We start from the raw sequence: 21,612 nt of genomic DNA, 5'->3' as shown, positions 1-21,612 counted from the left end.
ATGCTCAAAACACTAGAAAAAATAGGAATAGTAAATAGGGGTAGTAGGAATAAACTTCAACATTGTAAAGGCTTTTTATGCTAAGCCCATGGCCAACATCTTTCCTTTTTGTTTTTGCCATGCTGGAGATTGAACCCAGGGCCTTGTGCTTGCAAGGCAAGCACTCTAACAACTGAGCTATATCCCCTGCCTGCCAGCATCATTCTTAATGAAAAAAAAAAAAAAAAAAAAAACTGAAAGCATTCCCTTTAAAAACTGGAACAAGACAGGGATGCCCTCTTTCACAGCTTCTATTCAGCATCCTTCTTCTTGAAATACTAGTCAGAGCAATTAGACAGACCAAAGAAATTAAAGGAAATAGGAAAAGAAGAACTCAAGCTATCACTATTTGCTGACAACATGATTCTATATTTAGAGGATTCAAAAACTCCACCAGAAAACTTCTAGAACTAATAAATGAATTCAGCAAAGTAGCAGGATATAAAATCAACACTCAAAAATCTAATTGTATTTCTACTCATAAATGATGAATTCTCTGAAAGAGAAATTAGGAAAACTACTCCATTCACAATAACCTAAAAAAAAAAAAAAAATACTTGGGAATCAATCTAACAAAAGAGGTGAAAGACCTCTACAATGAAAACTACAGAACACTAAAGAAAGAATGAGGAAGTCCTTAGAAGATAGAAAGATTTCCCATACTCTTGGATAGGCAGAATTAAAATTGTCAAAATCTGTACTACCAAAACTGTTGTACAGATTTAATGCAATTCCTATTAAAATCCCAATGATGTTCTTCATAGAACTAGAAAAAGCAACCATGAAATTCATTTAGAAAAATATGAGACCCAGAACAGTCAAAGCAATCTTTAACAAGAAGTAAAGCAGGAGGCATTAGAATACCAGACCTTAAACTATACTACAGAGCAATAGTAACAAAAAAGTGGCATAGTATTGGCACCAAAATAGACATGTTTACTAATGGTACAGAATAGAAGACACAGAGACAATCCACATAAATACAGTTATCTCATACTAGACAAAGGTGCCAAAAAATTACATTGGAGAAAAGATAGCCTATTCAGCAAATGGTGCTGGGAAAGCCAAAAATTCATATGTAGCAAAATAAAATGAAACCTCTGTCTCTCACCCTGCACAAAAATTCACTCAAAGTGGATTAAAGACTTAGGCACTAGAACAGAGACCCTGCACCTAATAGAAGAAAAAGTAGGACCAAATCTCTACCATGTCAGCTTAGGAACTGACTTCCTTAATCAGACTTCTAAAGTGCAAGAAGTAAAATCAAGAATCAAAAACTGGACTCTGGGGCTGTAGATCAGTGGTAGAGTGCTTGCTTCACATGTGTGCAGCACTGGGTTTTATCCTCAGCACCACATGAAAATAAAGACATAAAAAAAGTTATTGTGTCCATTTACAACTAAAAAAATAATTTTAATAAAAGAATCAATAAATGGGATGGATTCAAACTAAAAACACTTTCTCAGCTAAGGAAATAATCAATAATGTGGAGAGTCTACAGAATGGAAGAAAATCTTTATCACATGCACCACAGATAGAGCACTAATCTCCAGGATTTATAAAGAATTCAAAAAACTTAACACCAAAAAAACAAATAACCCAAATAATGAATGGGCTAAGGAACTGAACAGACACTTCACAGAAGAAGATATACAATCCACAACAAATATATGTGGCGGGCGAGACCCGGGGCCCAGGGTTATGCCATGTGCATCTAAAGATGGTGACTGGCAGAGAGCAAACGGCATCCTGATTATGCCTGGAGAAAGGCAAGAAGCATTTACAATTGGCTGTATGATAATCTGTTCAGCCGCCTAGCGCGTGGACAGATATACTTTACATGTATGTTTGAGCTAGTGATCGCTTGACCTTTAACAGGATTGGATGGACAGATCTGGTTACAATCGCTTATGCATGAGACTGCTTATATATTGAGAGTGTTATCTGAATAAACGGGAAGCTGCTTCATGAACTTCTGAAGACTATGTGTCTTTTGTCCCGCTGGATGGGCCGAAAGAGCAAGAAGTGACGGCGAGCCGCTTGAAGCAACCTGGGCTAGAAGCGGCAGTTTTCGGTAAATGTATTAAAAAAATGTTCATCATCTCTAATGATTAGAGGAATGCAAATGAAAACTACTCTAAGATTTCATCTCCCTCTAGTCAGAATGGCAGTTATCAAGAATACAAGCAAGAATAAGTGTTGGCAAGGATGTGGAGGAAAAAGTACACTCATACATTGCCGGTGGTTCTGCAAATTGGTGTAACCTCTCTGGACAGCAGTATGGAGATTCCTCAGAATACTTGAAATAAAACCATCATTTGACCCAGTTATTCCACTCCTCAGTTCGTACCCAAAGGACTTAATAATAGCCCTGTACAATGACACAGCCACATAATGTTTATAGCAGCTCAATTCACAATATTTAAACTATGGAACTAACCTAGATACACTTGATAATGGATAAAGTAAATGTGGTACATATACACAATGGACTAGTACTCAGCAATTAAAGAAGAGTGAAATTATGGCATTTTTAGGTAAATGGAGTTGGAGACTATCATACTAAATGAAATAATCCAAACCCTAAAAGTCAAAGGCCAAATGTTTTCTCTGGTAAGCAGATGCCAATCCATAACGGTAGTGAAGAATAAAGGAATTTTGGATTATGTATAGGGGATAGAGGGGAATAGAGGGGATGTGGGATGGAGGAATAGTGGAATGAGATGGACATTATTACCCTATGCACAGGTATGATTACACTACTGGTATGATTCTGCACCATGTTCAACCAGAAGGAGAAGTTGTGCTCCATTTGTATACAATGTGTCAAAATGCATTCTGTTGTCATATGTAACTAATTAGAACAAATTAAAAAATTAGAAAATTAAATAAAGTAAAAAAGATTTTAAATTACAATATATTGAGCTCTCCCCCTCAAGAAGGAAAGATGTTGGCACCACATACAGAATGCAATAAAAGTAACTGAACACATCAATAGACTTAAAGACAAGAATCACATGATTATTTCATGATGCAGAAAAAGCATTTGACAGATTCAGCATTCTTTCATGCTCAAAACACCACAAAAACTAGGGTAGTAGTTAGTAACATAGTAGTAACATAACTCAACATTTCAAAAACTCTAAACCCAAGGCCAACATCATTCTTTTTGAGGGGAGCTACTGGAGATTGAACTCAGGGGCACTCAACCACTGAGGCGCATCCCCTGCCCTATTTCGTATTTTATTTAGAGACAAGGTCTCATTGAGTTGCTTAGTGCCTAGTTTTTGCTGAGGCTGGCTTTGAACTTGAGGTTCTCCTACCTCAACCTCCTGAGCCACTGGGATTACAGGCATGTGCCACTCTGCCTGGCCTAACATCATTCTAAATGGAGAGCATTTAGCATTTTAAGCATTCCCTTAAAAACTGGAATGAGAAAGGAATGCCCTCTTTCACCACTCCTGTTCAACATAGTCCTCAAAACCCTAGCCAGAACAATCAGACAAAAGAAAGAAATGAAAGAGATATGAATAGGGAAAGAAGAACTCAAACCCTCCCTATTTTGCCAATGACATGATTCTATATTTAGAAGATCCTAAAAACTCTACTAGAAAGTTTCTAGCACTCATAAACAAATTCTACAAAGTAGCAGGGCCTAAAATCAACACCAATAAATCAATTGCCTTTCTATACGCCAAGGTTACATTAGCTGAAAGAGAAATCAGGAAAACTATCCCCTTTACAATAGCCTCAAAAATAAAATATTTGGGAAACAACCTAACGAAGAGGTGAAAGACCTCTATAATGAAATTATATAACACTAAAGAAAGAAATTAAAGGAGACCTCAGAAAAATGGAAAGACCTCCCATGTTCTTGGATAGGCAGAATTAATGTCATCAAAATGGTCATACTACCCAAAGTACTATACATTTAATTCAATTCCTATAGAGATCCCAATGACATTCTTCACAGAAATAGAAAAAGCAGTCATGAAATGCATTTGGAAAAATAAGAGGCACAGAATAGCCAAAGCAATCCTTAGTGCGAAAAGTGATGCAGGAGGCATCACCTTAAACTATACCGCAGAGTTATAGTAACAAAAACAGCATGGTATTGTCACCAAACCAGACATGAAGACCAGTGGAACAGAATAGAAGATGCAGAGACCCACCTGCATAAATATAGTTATCTCATCCTAGACAAAGGCACCATAAACTTACATTTTAGAACAGCCTCTTCAACAAATGGTGCTGGGAAAATTAGAAATCCACATGTAATAGAATGATATTGAACACCTATATCTCACCCTGCACAAAACTAAACTCTAAGTGGATCAAGAACCCAGGCATTAGACCAGAGACTCTGCACTTACTAGAAGAAAATGTAGGCCCAACTCTCCAACTTGTCAGCTTAGGAACAAACTTCCTCAGTGAGACTCCTAAAGCACACAAAGTAAAATCAAGAATCAGTAAATGGGATGGTATCAAACTGAAAAGCAAAGGAAAAAAATCAAGAATGTGAACAGAGACCCTACAGAATGGGAGAAAATCTTTAACACCAGTACCTCAGATAATTACTAATCTCCAGGATATGCAAAGAACTCAAAAAAACTTAACACCAGAAAAATAAATAACCCAATTGATAAATGGGCAAAGGGATTGAAAATGTATTTTACAGAAGAAAAATTATGAATGGTCAAAAAATACATGAAAAAATATTCAACATCTCTAGCAATTAGAGAAATACAAATTAAAAGTACACTGAGATTCCATCTCACTACAGTCAGAATGGCAGTTAAGAACAATACAAGTAACATTAAATGTTGGTGAAGATGTGGGGAGAAAGGTACTCTCATACATTGTTGGTGGGACTGCAAATTTGACCCAGTTATACCACTCCTAGGTTTATACCTAAAGGACTTAAAAACATCATACTACCATCATACTGTGGTTGCAGTGATGCAACCACATCGATGTTTATAGCAGCTCAACTCACAATACCAAGCTATGGAAACCACCTAGGTACGCTTCAACAGATGAATAGATAAAGAAAATGTGGTATATATACACAATGGAAAATTACTCAGCCTTAAAGAAGAATGAAATTATGGCATTTGTTGATATATGGATGGAACTGGAGATTATCATGCTAAGTGAAATAAGTCAAACCAAAAAAAAACAAAGGCCAAATGTTCTCTCTAATTTGTGAATGCTAATGCAAAACAAGGGAGGTTGGGGAGAGGAATAATAGAACTCCATTAGATTAGACAAACAGAAACGAAGGAAAGGGAGGAGGGTGGGGAATAGGAAAGATAGTAGAGTTAATTGGTCATCACTTTCCTAGTCTTGTATTTTAATACACGACCAAGCTCCCTAACTCCACATCATGTATAACCGTAAGAGTGGGATCCTAAATAGAATGTTATATACTCTATGTATGTATAATTTACCAAAATACATTCTACTGTCATGTACAACTAAAAAGAACAAACAAAAAGTAAAAAACGATACTTGAACCATAGTTCCGATAGTTTTGCTTCCAGTGAAATGAAAATTTAGGGACTTAATTTGCTCATCTCTTATGAAAGAAGGCTAACTTAAGTGGTTTTAGTATCTTTCCATGCAAAAAGGAGTTAGTATTCGTTGAGCAGCTATAATGTGACAAGAATGATTTTATTTTATTTGGGGATTTAACTACCCCCCAAACTGTCATGTAGATCTTAATATTGTTTTCCCTGTACATGTGGAAAAAAAACCCAGAGTACTAGAGAAGTTGCCATGTCTAAAATTATGTGTCTTAAAATTTACCTACAAAAGTCAGATTTTGTTTCACACCAGAATGCTGTCTAGCTTTATATTGTTTCTGTGTACACCTGATAATTTTACCTTTGCAATCAATACCAGTTATATAATTTTTAATACATATGTAATATCTTGGATCATAATAATATACGGACAAATTTCTCTTATTCAAGAAAATACTAACTAAGGAGTAAGAAAATGAGCTACACGTCTATGAATTCCTCTGTTTTCCTTTCATTGCCATGTAGTACCTGATCATGGGGACAATCTTAGAGATTAGAAGTCAAAAACTACAATATGCAGTGACTCCACTTGACTGTCACTTCAGTTGTTACATCATACGTAACTGGGTGAGGCAGTATTATCTTCTTTTGCAGATAACATCCAAGGTTTCAGATAACATCCAATCAGTGAATCATCCATATTATTTCTATGATAATTTAAATAATTTTAGTTTTAGGAGAGTAAAATAAAGCAAATCCTAAAATCCTGCATGGACTTTTGCAGAAAACTGAGCTTAATAAGAAATATTCTTTTTATTCAAGTGTAATTTAAATATCTATTGATTGATTGATTGATTCATAATTAATTCATTCATCAATCATTTGTGAACACATTAAATTGAGGTAGTAAGTGTAAGTTGAAATTTGAAGAAGATTGACAAGGGAAATTGAGTCATAACTTGAAGAGGAAATGAGTAAGATTCTTTTGGGCCAGAGGGACAGGACAGTGTCATGGGGACGTTATTACAGACACAGGGGTTGATATAAAAGTCCTAGTGAATCAAGATACTTTCCATTAGGGAATAAGATTTCTATACTCAGTGTGTGCACATGTGCATGTGTGTGTGCACACATGCACGTGAAGGGGAGCAGGAGATGCCTGCTGGACTCACAGAGACCTTTGTTTCCATCACTTACCTGCTGTGACCCAGGACTTGCGGTGGTTGGGTCAGTCTTTCTACCTGAGGGGCAACCATGAGGACTGAGGTGACAATGTGTATCCCAGTGACAGTGTTTGATATGCAGTATTTAACCATAAAGCTACCAGATAGCCAATATACGGGGAAAATATAGAATGGGAAAATTTTTTTCCACACCTTACGCTCAAAACAAAGCAGCATTAAATATTTAAATTTCTGACTGAAGACCACTTCAAAATTTGTAGGACAAAAAATTAATTTAAAAAATCCAACTCAAATGAACTTACGTAACTGAACAGCTTATTTTTTCCAAGTACAAAAAATAAGAAACAAGATTGAAACTCCAAAATTGAATTTAATATGGAAAGCACAAACATATTTGAGGTCTTCCACAGAGCAGCCAGGGTGAAGCAAACAACAAATCATGGGATACGTTGCCTGCTAGGAGAGTCAGAGTCAGTTGATGTCATCGCACTCACGAGGGCCCTCTTAAGCCTATGGTTCTCCCAGCAGATGGAAGGTAGAGGGATAATTTTTACAAAATTACATCCAAAAGAGAATTTCAGGGGAAGAGGATGCTCCCAGAGCAGGGTAATTTGTTCATGATACAGCTTTAATATGGTTTAATCTTGGAAACTATGCTAGATCCAGGTATTGCTAGGACTGGATTGGATTGAATCTCTGCTTTTCTGTTCTTGATTTTTGCTTTCTTTTTTTTTTTACTCTCAAGTAATCGCGCACTAGCACCAGCTCAGAAGTTCCATGTGTATATCGTTAGTTGTACTATGAATACATAACTGAAAATTTCAAGATTCAGAACCACGTGAATCTATGAGGCTGGCTGATTAACCATGACTTAATTTTAAAATTCTTGGTTATTTGACTAAAAGTGGTTTTAAGCAACCAGTTTCCAATCCACGTCTGCAGCTTTGACTTGTAAGGTAATGCTTCTAGTGTTTAGGGTAATGGTTCAGGAGTTGGACCAGGAGAAAGTGGTGGGCTCTTCTAGAGAAGGAGAGACCAAGTGGGATCCTCAGGCCCCGCTTCCAGTTTCCAGAGAGCTTCTGTTTTTATTTGGCTTACAAATTGTTTAAGTAAAGGATATGCTAGTTTACAAATGTTTGAAAACTTCTAGAGCAGAATATGTAGACTCTTGCCAGACTGGATATTTTATGAGACTCTTCCAGGGTGACATTTTGTACTATTTCTTGCCCAATCCCCTATAGTCGCAGTCCACTTTCTTGAGTTAACTCAGTAACCCTGGTTTCCCAGCCCCCAGGGGACCTGGGGGCTATCTCTCCACACCAATCAGGTTCTCCAACTGTCAGGTGTGTCCGCTTCCCCTTGATTTTTAAAACACAGTCTGGTCCAGCTTCTAATTCACAGAGCCCCTTGGGTACTTCCCTTGCCCGGGCTCAAGCCACTTCATCACTGATGCCCTTTGATGTCCACCCCACCCTCCATGTGATGCCCACAAGAAGAAGACCTTGTTTTTCTGAGAATTTTTTCCCATTCCTCTGACCCTCTCCAGCTTACGTATTACTCCACTGAGATGAGGAAATTGTGGCTAAATGATGAGAGAGGAAATGATTAGAGGGCTTTCGAATCAATCTGAGATACATCATTTATGAATAAGATATTGTTCCTGATGTGACAAGCAAAACAGAAATCCACAAGGTGAGGAAAGTCTTGAGAAAGCAAGCCTGACACAGCGGGCAAGGTGGGAGACACCCCGAGGTGCCTCAGTGGGAGAAGGGAGGAAAATGTCAACTATAACACTTCCAAGGGAGAAGGGTGCAGTATGGGTAAAGGAAGCTACAGCAACAGATCAGCTTTCCTCACTAAGGGTGGTGTGGATACCACAAGGGGCACCCAAGATAATTTGATATGGACTGTTAACATTTGAGTGTGAATCTTTCAATACACAGTCATGTGTTTATTTTACTGCAGGACATGTTGATAAGATCTTTTGAATGGCTGCATGCATCAACACATGGATGAATATATCCATGAAAGAATAAATAGATGCCTCCTACATCAAAGGAATAAAGATGTGCTCATGCCAAGGGAAAATGCCAAGGGAAAAAAGACAAAAATAAGACCCTTGCCTTGTACTTGGCCTCTTGACAGCCCCTGCCTCACCTGGTATTTTCTGACGAGTTTTAGAGAGGATCCTATTTGTCCCATGATGCTAATGAACAGGGTCTACATGATGCTAGGGTAAGGAGTTATCTCATATGCCACTTGTGGATGAGGGGGTCTTCTTGAGCAAGTTTCTCAAATCTTAAGCCTGAATAAAGATTAAGGGAGACCACACAGCTGTTGCAAGCAAATCAGGAAACTTAAGAGCAGAAGGGAGAGCCTGTGTAAGTGAGTGCGTGAGGAGATGAACTTCAGTCCTTGCAGAGAGCCTTAAGGCGCAGTGTCAGGAATTCCACCCTCTGCCCCAGGGCAGGGTGTGTGCAGACACCTGGAGCACTTTAGGAACAGCAGAAACAAAAAGCAAAACACTTTTTTTAAAAGTACCCTCCCTCATGCTACTCTGTGCCTGTGTGTATAACAGGGGCCTTTCTCAATTAAGATGGATGTGAACTAGAGAAAACAACTGTTTATGTGGTGAAAAATGTCCCCTTCACACATGTTCCATTTGATATTAATCATGGGGTTACAACACCAAGCTAACTCAAATAATCTGCTTGGAGTCACCATTTCTGATGATTGCTCAGGCTATTCATTGCTAATCAAGAGGATGTTATGAAATGTGACTCAGACGGCCTGGGGCTTTCTGGGAGTGCTGGTACTATATATAAAGAAGAAGCATCTGAGCAGAGATATTGGAAAAAAGGGCAGGTAGGGAGCCCTTGATCATCTTGCCTTGAGAAGGAAGACAAAGGCCAGCATGCTCTGCTTTCCCCTGCTGCTGCTCCTGCTCTGGGACGTGGGGTCTCATGGCTTCCCAGCATCTCTAGAAACACAACAGGAGGATGTGGAGATAGTCCAGGTAAGTGCTGCATTATACATGCTAGAAATGCAAGTCTCTGGTTTGCATCTTTCTACCATAGAATAATGATGTTAAGGGTGCATTTCCTACAAATGATTTGTGTTAGAAAGAGGATCCTCCCCAAAATGTATCCAACCAAGCGTAAACTCTCCTTTTCCAGTTGGGGGTGAGAGAGAACTGAAGAGACAGGATGCAAATCTTGGTCTTCTGTGAAGTTTGAACTTTTTAGTAACATGGTGGGGAAGATTTCTTCTCTGAAATTGCATTTTTCCACCAGTGATAAGGATAATAATCATGAAATCTAAACAAAAGTTTTTAAAGTGATTCTCTATTTTGGCTCAAACTTCATTGCTCTCAATTTTAAAGAAATGAGAAATGTTTCCCATTCAGGGTTTCAACGATTTTTTTTTTTTTTAATCAGAAATACCTGGAAAACTATTACGATTTGAAGAATGAGGAGAGGCAAATTGAAAGGAAGAGAAGCAGTGGTTCAGTGGTTGCAAAGCTGAAGGAAATGCAGGAATTCTTTGGACTGAAAGTGACTGGGAAGCCAGACGCTGCGACTCTGAAGGTGATGAAGCAGCCCAGGTGTGGGGTGCCTGATGTGGCTCGGTTTGTCCTCACTCAGGGGAACCCTCGCTGGGAGAACACAAATCTGACCTACAGGTAACCAGACTGGGAACCAAAATGAGGGTGCTATTCCCCAGTGAAGTGGTAACAAATAAGAACCAATGTAGCTCTATTTTATTTCATTCAAAGGATTGAAAATTACACACCAGATTTGCCAAAAGCAGATGTGGACCATGCCATTGAGAAAGCCTTTCAACTTTGGAGTAATGTCTCACCACTGACATTCACCAAAGTCTTGGAGGGCCAAGCAGACATAATGATATCCTTTGTCAGAGGAGGTAAGCTCTTCTTGTAGGAAGAAAACATTCTCAGTTTAACTTCACCTTGCCCCTAAAGGGCTCCAGCCTTGCAGCTGGAACTCCTTGTTGATGAGGACTGTTGATTTTATGGACTGAGGGAGGGAAACCACATCACACTTGATGGAAGGCTGTTGGTCTCTTAACAAAGCCAATGCTTACCTCCTAACTTAGCTGGAATGAGAGCCCAGAGGGCCCTGGGTTGATTTCTGTGTCTTACAGACCATCGTGACAACTCTCCCTTTGATGGACCTGGAGGAAACCTCGCTCACGCCTTCCAGCCAGGCCCAGGTATTGGAGGGGATGCTCATTTTGATGAAGATGAAATGTGGACCAACAACTTCAGAGGTAAGTCAGTTAGTTTTGCTTCTCTCTACTCCTCAGCCCCTTCCCAGGTCATCATAATATTGGTTGATTTAACTGACAGAATGCATTAACAGAAGTTGGTATTTTTCTATTACTACTCAGAAAACTAATGGTAAGTTTAGAAAAGTGAGAGATTATTTCTGCCCATAGAGATCTTATTGTCGACAAATAGGCCTCTCTAAAATTTCCTGGAAGAAAATATCGAAGCTTAATGTTTTGCTTGTGGACATCTCCACCGAGTCTTCTCTACTTGAAAGATACAACAAAATTTAACAGCAGTAGGAAGCACATGGGGAAATTAACAGAGGGAAAGGCTTTCTGTGCTTCCCAGAATTTTCAGCATTTAATCACTTTAGTAAACAGGAAAAAATATTAAATGTTAACAGAACTCTATTTCTTTTCTGTGAAATAATATATGCCGGCTAATCATTAACAAGCTTGGCTCATCTGTGCTAGACTCTCAGACAGGGTTTGTCTTCATTTTGTCTGCTGTGGTCACAGAGCTTAGACTTGAACATGTCCCTTCATTAATAATGTGTACTGTGTTGTATGAAAGGAGAGAAGGGTAGCACTCCCCTGGACAAGGATGGAAGAGGCCCTCGGGCCTGACAACACACATGTGGTTGAGGCATTGTCACCTACTTTGTGGCCTTTAACCATCATTTAAAAAAAAAAAGTGTATTCTCCCCTTCAGAAAAAAGTTATTAGATGTGTGTGTGGTGTATATTTCAAACAGTCGCCAAGAAAACATGAGCAATAGTCTTTGCAGATTCCTAGATTATTTCTTAATCAAATGCCTCAAAGCTGAATACACTTCAAATAATTCAAATGGGTTTATTGGCTCTTTAGATTACAACTTGTATCGTGTTGCGGCTCATGAATTAGGCCATTCTCTTGGACTCTCCCATTCTACTGATATTGGAGCTTTAATGTACCCCAACTACATCTTCAGTGGTGACGTTCAGCTAGCTCAGGATGACATCAATGGCATCCAAGCCATCTACGGTGAGTAAAAATAAAAATGTCACAGACAGGGGACTTTTGGTTTCATGCCTATTTCAAAGAAAACAGCCATTGATTTTATTGTTTAGTAGTTTTCCAACACTAGGCAAGACTAACTCTAGGACTCTTATTTTCTTTAGGACCTTCTCAAAATCCCAGCCAGCCAACAGGCCCACAAACCCCAGAAGTGTGTGATAGTAAGCTAACCTTTGATGCTGTAACTACAATTCGGGGAGAAGTGATGTTCTTTAAAGACAGGTAAGAGGCCAATTCTTTGTGTTCTGCATTCACCACTCTGTGTGACTAATACACTCCCATGTGTTATTTATCTTACTTTCATTTACATTATAATTATATGACAGCAATTGCTTGCATTTGTACAACTTAATATAGCAACTTTGTTTTCCCACATGTTGTCTTTTGATTCTCAGAAAATAACCACTGAAGTAGAAAATCAGTAACTATCAGCCCACTTTACAGATCAGTAAATCAAGACAGAAAGAAGAAAATAGAAACCTTTTGGGGGCACAGAGCTGACTGGTGGCAGAGTAATTATTGGTCTTCTGACTCCTAATCCAGGACTCAGATTTCATTATGCCAGTCTGTGATGATAAGTAGGGTAGGACTTCATTAGGAGAAGTCAGTCCTTTCTGCAACACTATCAAACTAATGAGGCTACTGGGGTTCTTGACTATGCTCAAGTGTAGACAATAAGGTTACACATCCCAGTCTGTATGAACTGAAGAATCAACTTTGTGCACTACCAATCAAAGAATGACAAGGGAGTCACTGCCAGAACTGGGTTTAAATTTAGGCTTTGCCTTTTACCAGCTGTGTGGCCTTAGAAACCTCCTTTACTCCCCCTAACCTCAATTTCTCATCCCTAAGATGTGAGTCATAGTCTTGTCAGGATTTTTTGTGATAATCATGATGTAGGTAGAAGGCTTTGTTGTTATAAGTACAATTGGCTCTCCAAAACTGGAAGTTCCACTTCTACGGATTCAATCTCAGGTCCTTTGATCTACCCAGTGTATTTTTTAAATTGCTCTTGTACGGAATCGGTACAGACTGGTTTTTGTCATTATTCCTAAAAAACACAGAAAAGCTATTTATATTGTATTAGGTATTATAAGTAATCTAGAGATGATTTAGAGCATGTGGGAGAATGTGTATGTGTCTTTGAAAAACTGACACCACTTTGTACAGTGGATTTGAGCATCTGCAGATTTTGGTATCCACAAGGGATCCTGGAACCCCTTGCAGATGCCCAGGACTGACTATACTCACTAAACACAGCATGCTATCAGTGTTGTGTTCCAAGGAGCAATGTGCTGCAGCTGGCTCCCAATGGCTCACCAAAGCTTACAAATTTTCAAGTTTGTTGTGAACCACAGTCATTATTAAAAATTAAATCATATAAACAAAATAAATTGTATTAAACCCAGAAGTAATAAAATAATAAAAATGTTTCCCTCCATGATTATTTTAACCAGATTTTACCATTAATTCTTATCTTTGAGGTTATTCATGCCTATTGCATTTATATGATAGAAATACTATACAATGGTGCTCTACTCTGACTCTTCAAATTTGCTATGGTGGGAATATTTTCACCAAGGAAACAAGCAACTGCTAGAACCTTCCGTGTCTGGCCCCTCCTTTGGGAAGTCAGATGTTAAACATTTACAAGTGCACCACAAGTACCAGCAACCAAAAGGAGCTGGATGTCAGCCAGAGGGTAATTAGAAACTAGATGGAAATCTTGCTTTTTGTTTTGTTTTGTTTTCAAATCAGATTCTACATGCGTGCAAATTCCTTCTACCCAGTTGAGCTCAATTTCATTTCTGTTTTCTGGCCATCTCTGCCAAATGGACTCCAAGCGGCTTATGAACTTGCTGATAGAGATGAAGTCCGTTTTTTCAAAGGTAATGCTTCTGATTATTTTTTCACTGCTTTTATGAATTATTTTTCATCTACTTTTGAGTTAATATATAAGGGTGCTAGCTATATTCTCTCCATAAATTTCTGAAAATTGAACAGTCTTACTGATAGGAATCCAATAGATCAATTAAAAGTTGCATCATGAATTTCTAAGTCATTTTAAATAAATTGCAATTGACTGGATATAGAAGTGTTCAGGCCTACTTATGAATCTGGACTTAGGACATGTTTTCTGGGCTATTTATGTATTTTAAACTTCCTTCATCTTCCTGGGGCGCTCAAGAATAAAAGTGAGAAACATGAACCAATTCTATAGAGGGGGAAACAAAGATTTTGTTTTTGTGATTTCCTGAATCCTGTTTTAATTTAAACCCCCAACATGAGATAAGAGAATCCCACCACTGGGCAGCCAGATGGTGGCACTGACATCTTGCTGTCCAGATGTGGTCTTCAGATTAGTGGCACTGTCTTCACTGAACTATCAATTACAAACACAGAACCCCAAGTTCCATCCAGACCTTTGACAGAATCTGAATTTTAACAAATTTCCCAGGCAATTCATATGCATATTAAAATAGAAGTCCTGAATTGTTATGAATTGAATGAGACAAATTTCTTTGATTCTATCAGAATCAGATAGAATCCCATGCTCCTGACTTTGAAAACGCTAGGGCAAACACACATACTCTTGCAAATTTTTGTACAATGTGTGTAGCCTTATACAGACACATATTAAGACACCTGATGCGGTCATACACTCAAGGCAAAGAATTGAAAGTAGTTTAGATGGGTGAAACACTTTGAAACAGGATTTCTAGTTTTCATTTCATGAAATTAATTAGGATTTTACCTGTGCCAAGTGTCAAACTGATTTTTTGTGAGGAGTAAATAAATATATTTGTGAACAAGAGCTAGCCTGGCTCTAGGACATAAGACTAGTTTTATGCTATATTGGGATTTTTGAGTATAAACTTGCACAGCATCTATTCATGTATTTATAACTGTAGTCTAGTCAGATGCAGTGAATTGAATCCAGGGTTGCAAGTCATTACAGGTTGTGAGTCACTGCAGTGCCCTTAATTGTTCACAACCATTGTTGTGAACTTCCACTTGAACTTTGTATCACTGAGGTACCATAACAAATTAGGCATGTGAACATCTAGCTTTGAAAAGGCCTCAACCCCCAAAACAGGTCATTTTCAAAGCTTGCTTCAGATTAGAACCAGCTGGGAAGCTTACAAAAAAAATACTCATTTAGTGGTCCAGGACAGGATTCCAGGATCAGTATTTTCAAGATTCTCCCTCAATTATTCTAACCTGCAGCTAGGACACTGCTGTATCTTGAAAAACTAATAACTCACCTGGAAATAGCTGTGTATAGGAGTTCTGGACAATTATTTTCATCTCTGGCTTTTGATTGGCAGGAAATAAGTACTGGGCTGTTCAGGGGCAGGATGTGCTACGCGGATACCCCAAGAACATCTACAGTTCCTTTGGCTTCCCTCGAACTGTGAAGCGTATTGATGCTGCTGTTTCAGAGGAAGACACTGGAAAAACCTACTTCTTTGTTGCTAACAAGTACTGGAGGTAAAGACAGCACAAGAACCATTAGGGTACCAGTTCTTTCTATGCAGAAAATTCTATAAGTACCCTTCTCAAAATGAATCTCAAATTACTTTGGACACCTGCTTCTTTTGTGATTGGCTGTATCCAACCCAGCATCCATTTAGTTAATTGAACAATACCCACCACTCAATTCCTGGGCTGGGAATCCAGATAATAATGTGGTGCTGAATTTTGAAAAGATCTAAAAATAAGACCATTCATCTTTATAGAACTACTTTGGCCAAAAGGAACTTATCTTTCATACCTTTTTACCTTAATAGGACATAGTACATAACTTACTAGATAACTTGAATAAGACTTTGAATTTCAGAGGAAGCTTATCAATCTTCTAGTCCAACCAACATTCTACCTCTCCCCACCTAACTCCACATTTTACAATCTCTATTAAATGTTCTTGTTAAATTTCTTGTTAATTTCTGCTAAATTTCCTGTAGTGGTTTTGAGATCTACATGTATAGCAAAAGGTTCTGATACCTCAATTCCTTTTTGATTAGGTATGATGAGTATAAACGATCCATGGATGCAGGCTATCCTAAAATGATATCCCACGACTTTCCTGGAATTGGCAATAAAGTAGATGCTGTTTTCAAGAAAGATGGTAAGTGAATATAAAAGTATTTACTTCAGTACAGGCACGGTGGTGACTCAGGGGGAGGCTGAGGCAGAAGGATTGGGAGTTCCAAGCCAGCCTCAGTAAAAGCGAGGTGCTAAGCAACTCAGTGAGACCTTGTCTCTAAAATAAAATATTGGGACTGGGGATGTGGATCAGTAGTCGGTCGAGTGCCCCTGAGTTCAATCCCTGGTACCCATCCCCTCAAAAAAAAAAAAAAAAGAAATAGTATTTCATTTTGTTGCCATAGAGATAGCATCAGTATTGTTATTTGGAACAGCAAAGGCCAAAAACACTGGCACTAATGTTCTCATGGATTCAAGTCAAACCTGGAAACTTCTTGTATAATGTAGTAAATCTCTTTTCTTTTATTTCTAGGATTTTTCTATTTCTTTCATGGAACAAGGCAATATAAATTTGATCCTAAAACGAAGCGAATTTTGACTCTCCAGAAAGCCAATAGCTGGTTCAACTGCTGAAAAAAATTGACAAACTGTTACAAAGTTAGTGAAAAAAAAAAGTATTTTGTGAGCCCAAGCAAGGTGTTTTCCTGAAGAGCCATGTATTTTTCAGTATTTTATTTAACTTCTAGAATCACAGATGCACAGTTATTAAATATAACATTATTTATATTCATTCTGCATAGTTTTTACAATTTATTATGTAATGTTTTTATGTAATAATATAATTTAATTCCCCAAATGTGGCAAAAGCCAATCAAGTTCCTGGCTTATGAACTCCCATACGCCAGTGTTACAGAGAAGATCATTTCCACAGTATAAGAATGTGACATTGACCCTGGAGATCAGTCTCAGTGATGACATCTTCTTTCAAAAAAGAAAGTCAAAAGATGTGAACCATCGCTGGAAGAAAAGCAACACATGAGCCGTCTTTAGTATCATCCTGATACATAGAAACAACTCTTCTAACACAAAATAAAGTGATATTTGCAATAAGGCTACTCTTGTCGCTACTGTTTTTTTTAAACTTTTTATTACGTTTACTATACTGTTATTTCCTGATTATAAAGCCACATCTACAGAGATTAAATTTCAAATTCGAAGTGTAAAGTAAATGATATATAAAATATTCATGTGGGAAATTAGTATATCCCCAAATTTCTACATTCTTGTTGAATTTATTTCACCTTGAGGGGAAAAGAAATCATTCTAATTCCATATAAGGAGCTCAAAGTTGGTTTTAGGTAAAGTAAGTGAAGGCATGGTAGAGCTAAGTGGATGTCACTTTCTTTTCTGAGCATGTATGAAGATGACATTTTCCTAGTCCCACTGTTTACAGTCATGAGGTTTGTGGGAATGAGGATGGTGGGCAGTGGGGTAACTAACTAGTTATGACCAAAGGCTGTATGGAAGTGGCAATCACTTCTGGATAGAAACATTTGAGTGATAATGCCAAGAACTCCAGCAGTCTACTCCCCTGCTACGGTGACTGTAGAAGCATGTCACGAGAGAGTTGCTGTAAGATGGAAGAAGCCAGAATTGCTGAGCTACCATTGACCACCAGTTACCCCACATGTTAGTAGACTTTGCTTAAGGAAGAAGAAAACTTATTGTGCTAAGCCACTAAGATTTTAGATTTTATTAGGGCTGCATAATCTAGTTTGTCTCCATAAGCATTGTCCCGTTTATCATGAATAATTTGGGAAGAGGTTAATGGAGGTAGGAGTTCTTTTGGTAGCTTCTAAGGCTCATGAGTTTTGTGAATAGTTCAAGGATTTGGTAGGCTTTGCCAGTACATAGAAAGTCTTGAAAATAGTATGAGGTATTCATGGCTGAGGCAGTTCCAAACTCAAGATTTTGATAGTTCCAAACTCAAATTTCTCCTTTGGCCAAAAGAAGTCAGTCAGCCAGTCGTCTTTCTCAAATAAACTTTTTTATATTGAAGTATAACATAAATGCAGAAAAAATGCACAAATCATGAATGTTCATCTCGATGTCTTATCACAAAGTTAGCAAACTCTCAGCCAGATCATGAGACAGAACATTGCCAGCAGTCCCCACGAGAGCCCCATCAGTGAGTGCTCCACTCTCAATGAGACTGATTCATTAGAAGCAGCCTGGAACAGCGATTCTTTGGTGGGGTCATTGGGGGAAAAGTACCCTCTGAAGAAGGGAATGAGGGAAACACTTGACAGCAGGGGAAAAACTAGGCTTTGATCTTAGTGGGGATCTGATTTCATGAGAAGGCTATGGAACAAAAACAGAATAAGAAAGTTAGTCCACCCTGAGGCAGAGGGCCTAGGCTTTTGTACTCCTGTGTCAACCAGTCATCAGTCAAGGTCTGGTTGGGAAGGAGGGCATAGCTACCCAGGCAAGATACTGCCATTTGGCAAAGGTGTGGGGATAACTGTAAGTTGTAAGTAACCAATTCTTACAGTAGCTAGGAGGATGGATGCTCTGGTATTAAGGGAATCTGAGGAGGGCACCAACAGCACAGCACATTATCTGGATCCTAAGAATGGCCACTATGCTGACTCCTAACACCTTAGGGTAAATTTGCCTATTTTTCAACTAAACTGGATGTGGCATGAATGTTCTTACTCTGCCTTATTGTGATTAACACTATGTTTCTGCACTTCATCTGTCATTGATGGGCCTCAGGCTGTTACCATTTGGGGGGCGAGTTATAAGTAATACTGCACATATGCAGGCATTTCTGTTGATTATATGCCTAGAAGTACAGTTGCTGAATCATAGGGATTTTCAGACACTTCTTATGGTTCTTCCTCAGACTCGCCTGTCTTCTGTCCCAGTCACAGCAGTGGTCCCTGGTTCTGCACAGGTCCTAAACCGTCTTCTAACCTTAGCCCTTTGGAATAGTCCTGAGCAGTGTGCTTCCTGCTTCCTGTTCCAAGGCTTTCCTGGCTTTTCTGCTAATGTCGCATCAGGGTCTCCTGTGGAACTCACTTAGAACCCAGGCACATGCAACTAAATGTGAGAAGGGTCATTGTTCATGGAGCAAATGTTCTATCAACATGAGAAGAACAGACGAATAAGCGTATTGCTCTTTCTTTCCTCAGAAGGGTGTTCTTAAGACCTGTTTCAAGAGGGCTCTCAGGATTAGGAGCAACGAATTGGTGGTGGTGGCTGCAGTGGTGTTCTAATCATGTTGGATAAAGGTGATATTGAGAGACAAGTGATAATTGAAGCTGACCCCATCCTTGAAGATGGAAATTGAGCCAGTCAAGAATTCTGAGTCTGTTGACCAAAGTGCCATGTCAGAGTGTAAATCAGAACCTGTAGTGTCCACTCAAAAAAGAAGGTCAAACCTTCTAGTGACCCTAAAACTTCAGAAGTTCTCCCTGTTTAGGAGCCTGTTTCCAAAGATGTACCCCACAATGGATGAGGGTATTGGGGAAGCTGGGGCAAGTTCTTACTTTCTTTGTCCTCTGCTATGGTAGCCGCAGTAGGACAAGGTATTTCAAATGTCATTGAGAAGGTAGAGACTTCTCTTCTGATCCCCAGTCCCAAGAAAAATTCCAACTGAAATCAAAGTGTGCAGCAGGAGAGACAAATGCCAAAGAGAATAAAAACTCCTCCCCAGTGACTGGGCCATTTGGTGTATTCCTGACCATATCTACACCTGTTCAGAGCACAGCAAAGAGTATTGTCAGTGGATGTGTGGATGCTTTAGAATTCACTGGAAAAAAGACAGTGGATGTAATAGCAGAAGGGAATCCTAGACCTAAAAGAACTGAGGGTCTGATGAACTGGAATTCTCAGGTTTTAGGAGAGGCAAAGGAGAAAGAAGATCTATGAACCTCCAATGAGGTTACCATGGAAACAGACAAGAAAACTCATTATGGGCCACTCTTTGATGAATTTCAAAGCCTGTCAATCTAGAAGTTCTGGAGATGCTTTCCTGAGAAAGTGAAACAAAACTGAAATCTATCCTTAATTCTTTATGTGGAGAAGAATTAGAGACACTGAAGCTGGAATTCAGAGTAACTCAAAGAAGCATTTTCCCTAGCAGAGTTTTGTGAGAAAGAGAAGAAGAGAAAAAAGGGGGATGAAGATTTTACCACAGAGATAACAGAGCTGTTTTCTCAACTGTACATCTCTGCCAAACAAGAGAAACTTGCCAGGGCAAGAAATACTGCCTATAAGTGAATCAGGGCATTTCTGATCATACCATTAGCAGAGAGAGAAAAAGAAGAAGAAAACAATTGGAGGCAGAAAATACTGATGAAATCGATAAACATTCAATAGATGATATCCATGCATTTGCAATCTGTAGCCTAGCAGAACTGACTGCCTGCTCAATTGAACTATTTCACAAAACAGCAGCATTGGTTCTGCATGGCTGGAAGCAGGAAGTGACAGACATAGAAGGAAGCCAAACTCCTTTCCTGATGACAGTTGTGTGTAAAGAGTTGTCCTCCCTGTCTAAAGAATTTACCACCTGCCTAACAACTGCTGGGATCAAAGAAAACTCCGATGTCCTGAACCCATTCATCACTACAGTCTTTCTAGAGGCATCAAAAAGTTCCTCCTACATCAAGGTTGCCTTTTGGCTATTTAACCTTGTGCTGCAGATCTCTTTCATTGAGAACAAGGTAGAAGTACCCAGGCAGGAGCTACAAGTCCAGAGGCCTTTGCCAGAATACTGAAGAATAGAGAGGATTTCACCTGGAATTTGTGATGGCTAAGAAGTGCCACATTCTTCAGGGTACTCCCTCAGAAATTAATGAAAAAGTTTATTTTAATATAAAAAATTCAGGCAGAACAGGTTTAAAGAGGAAGTTTGTTTCTTCACTTGGCTGAAGTATTCAAGTCCTCCCACTATTACTGGTTGTTATAACTAATGAATTATTTGAAAAGAAATTTTTGTTGAAAGTCCAAGAATAATATCTCTAGATAAAGTTTAGTGTAGCACTCAGGCAAGAATACTGATCTACTTTTGAAAAGTTGCAAAACACTAACAATTGTGTCATAGATACAATTTATAGCCCATGGATAAAATTGGTATAATGCAGGAGAAAAATAACTTAATTTGGTATTCTAGAATTTAAAACATGCTTGGTTCATTAATGCCATGCGTGTTCTCCTTTCTAGGATAAAATCTATGGCTTTAAGAAAACAGAGCATATATAAACTATAAAATGATTACCCTTAATCATACAAATTCTTCGAAATGGTTAGGAAGTTTCATCTGATCTTTAATTCTCAGTAGATATCTGACATTGAGGAGAAACTTGGAGAATATTATACTTTTGCAGGCACATAAATGAACTATATATTGGCTTCAAATGACTCCCCCACCCAATGATGACAAACTTCAAGTCATAGCTGATCCCTATCAATTGGATTTAAGACCAATAAGTGCTATTTAGAGAAACAGTTTCATGTTTTAGATA

General features: G+C 38.6%; 1 protein-coding gene and 1 pseudogene across 2 annotated transcripts; both read left to right on the top strand.

The window, feature by feature from the left end:
- The first annotated feature begins 9,616 nt into the window (after positions 1-9,616).
- On the top strand, positions 9,617-17,192 carry MMP1 (matrix metallopeptidase 1). The gene is made up of 10 exons (XM_079101993.1): positions 9,617-9,764; positions 10,186-10,430; positions 10,524-10,672; positions 10,913-11,038; positions 11,906-12,061; positions 12,199-12,316; positions 13,853-13,983; positions 15,424-15,586; positions 16,120-16,223; positions 16,614-17,192. The coding sequence occupies exons 1-10, from the start codon at positions 9,663-9,665 to the stop codon at positions 16,712-16,714; spliced, it is 1,395 nt and encodes a 464-aa protein (XP_078958119.1). The 5' UTR covers positions 9,617-9,662; the 3' UTR covers positions 16,715-17,192.
- Positions 17,193-18,226: 1,034 nt separating this feature from the next.
- On the top strand, positions 18,227-20,865 carry LOC306638578 (protein FAM114A2-like; annotated as a pseudogene). The gene is made up of 2 exons: positions 18,227-18,269; positions 19,603-20,865. The product of its transcript is annotated as a protein FAM114A2-like (transcript).
- The last annotated feature ends 747 nt before the right edge of the window (positions 20,866-21,612 follow it).

This window comes from Sciurus vulgaris (genome assembly GCF_902686455.1).
Source record: "Sciurus vulgaris genome assembly, chromosome: 11".
NCBI classification, from domain to species: domain Eukaryota; kingdom Metazoa; phylum Chordata; class Mammalia; order Rodentia; family Sciuridae; genus Sciurus; species Sciurus vulgaris.
This window is presented reverse-complemented; position numbering and strand designations above follow the sequence as displayed.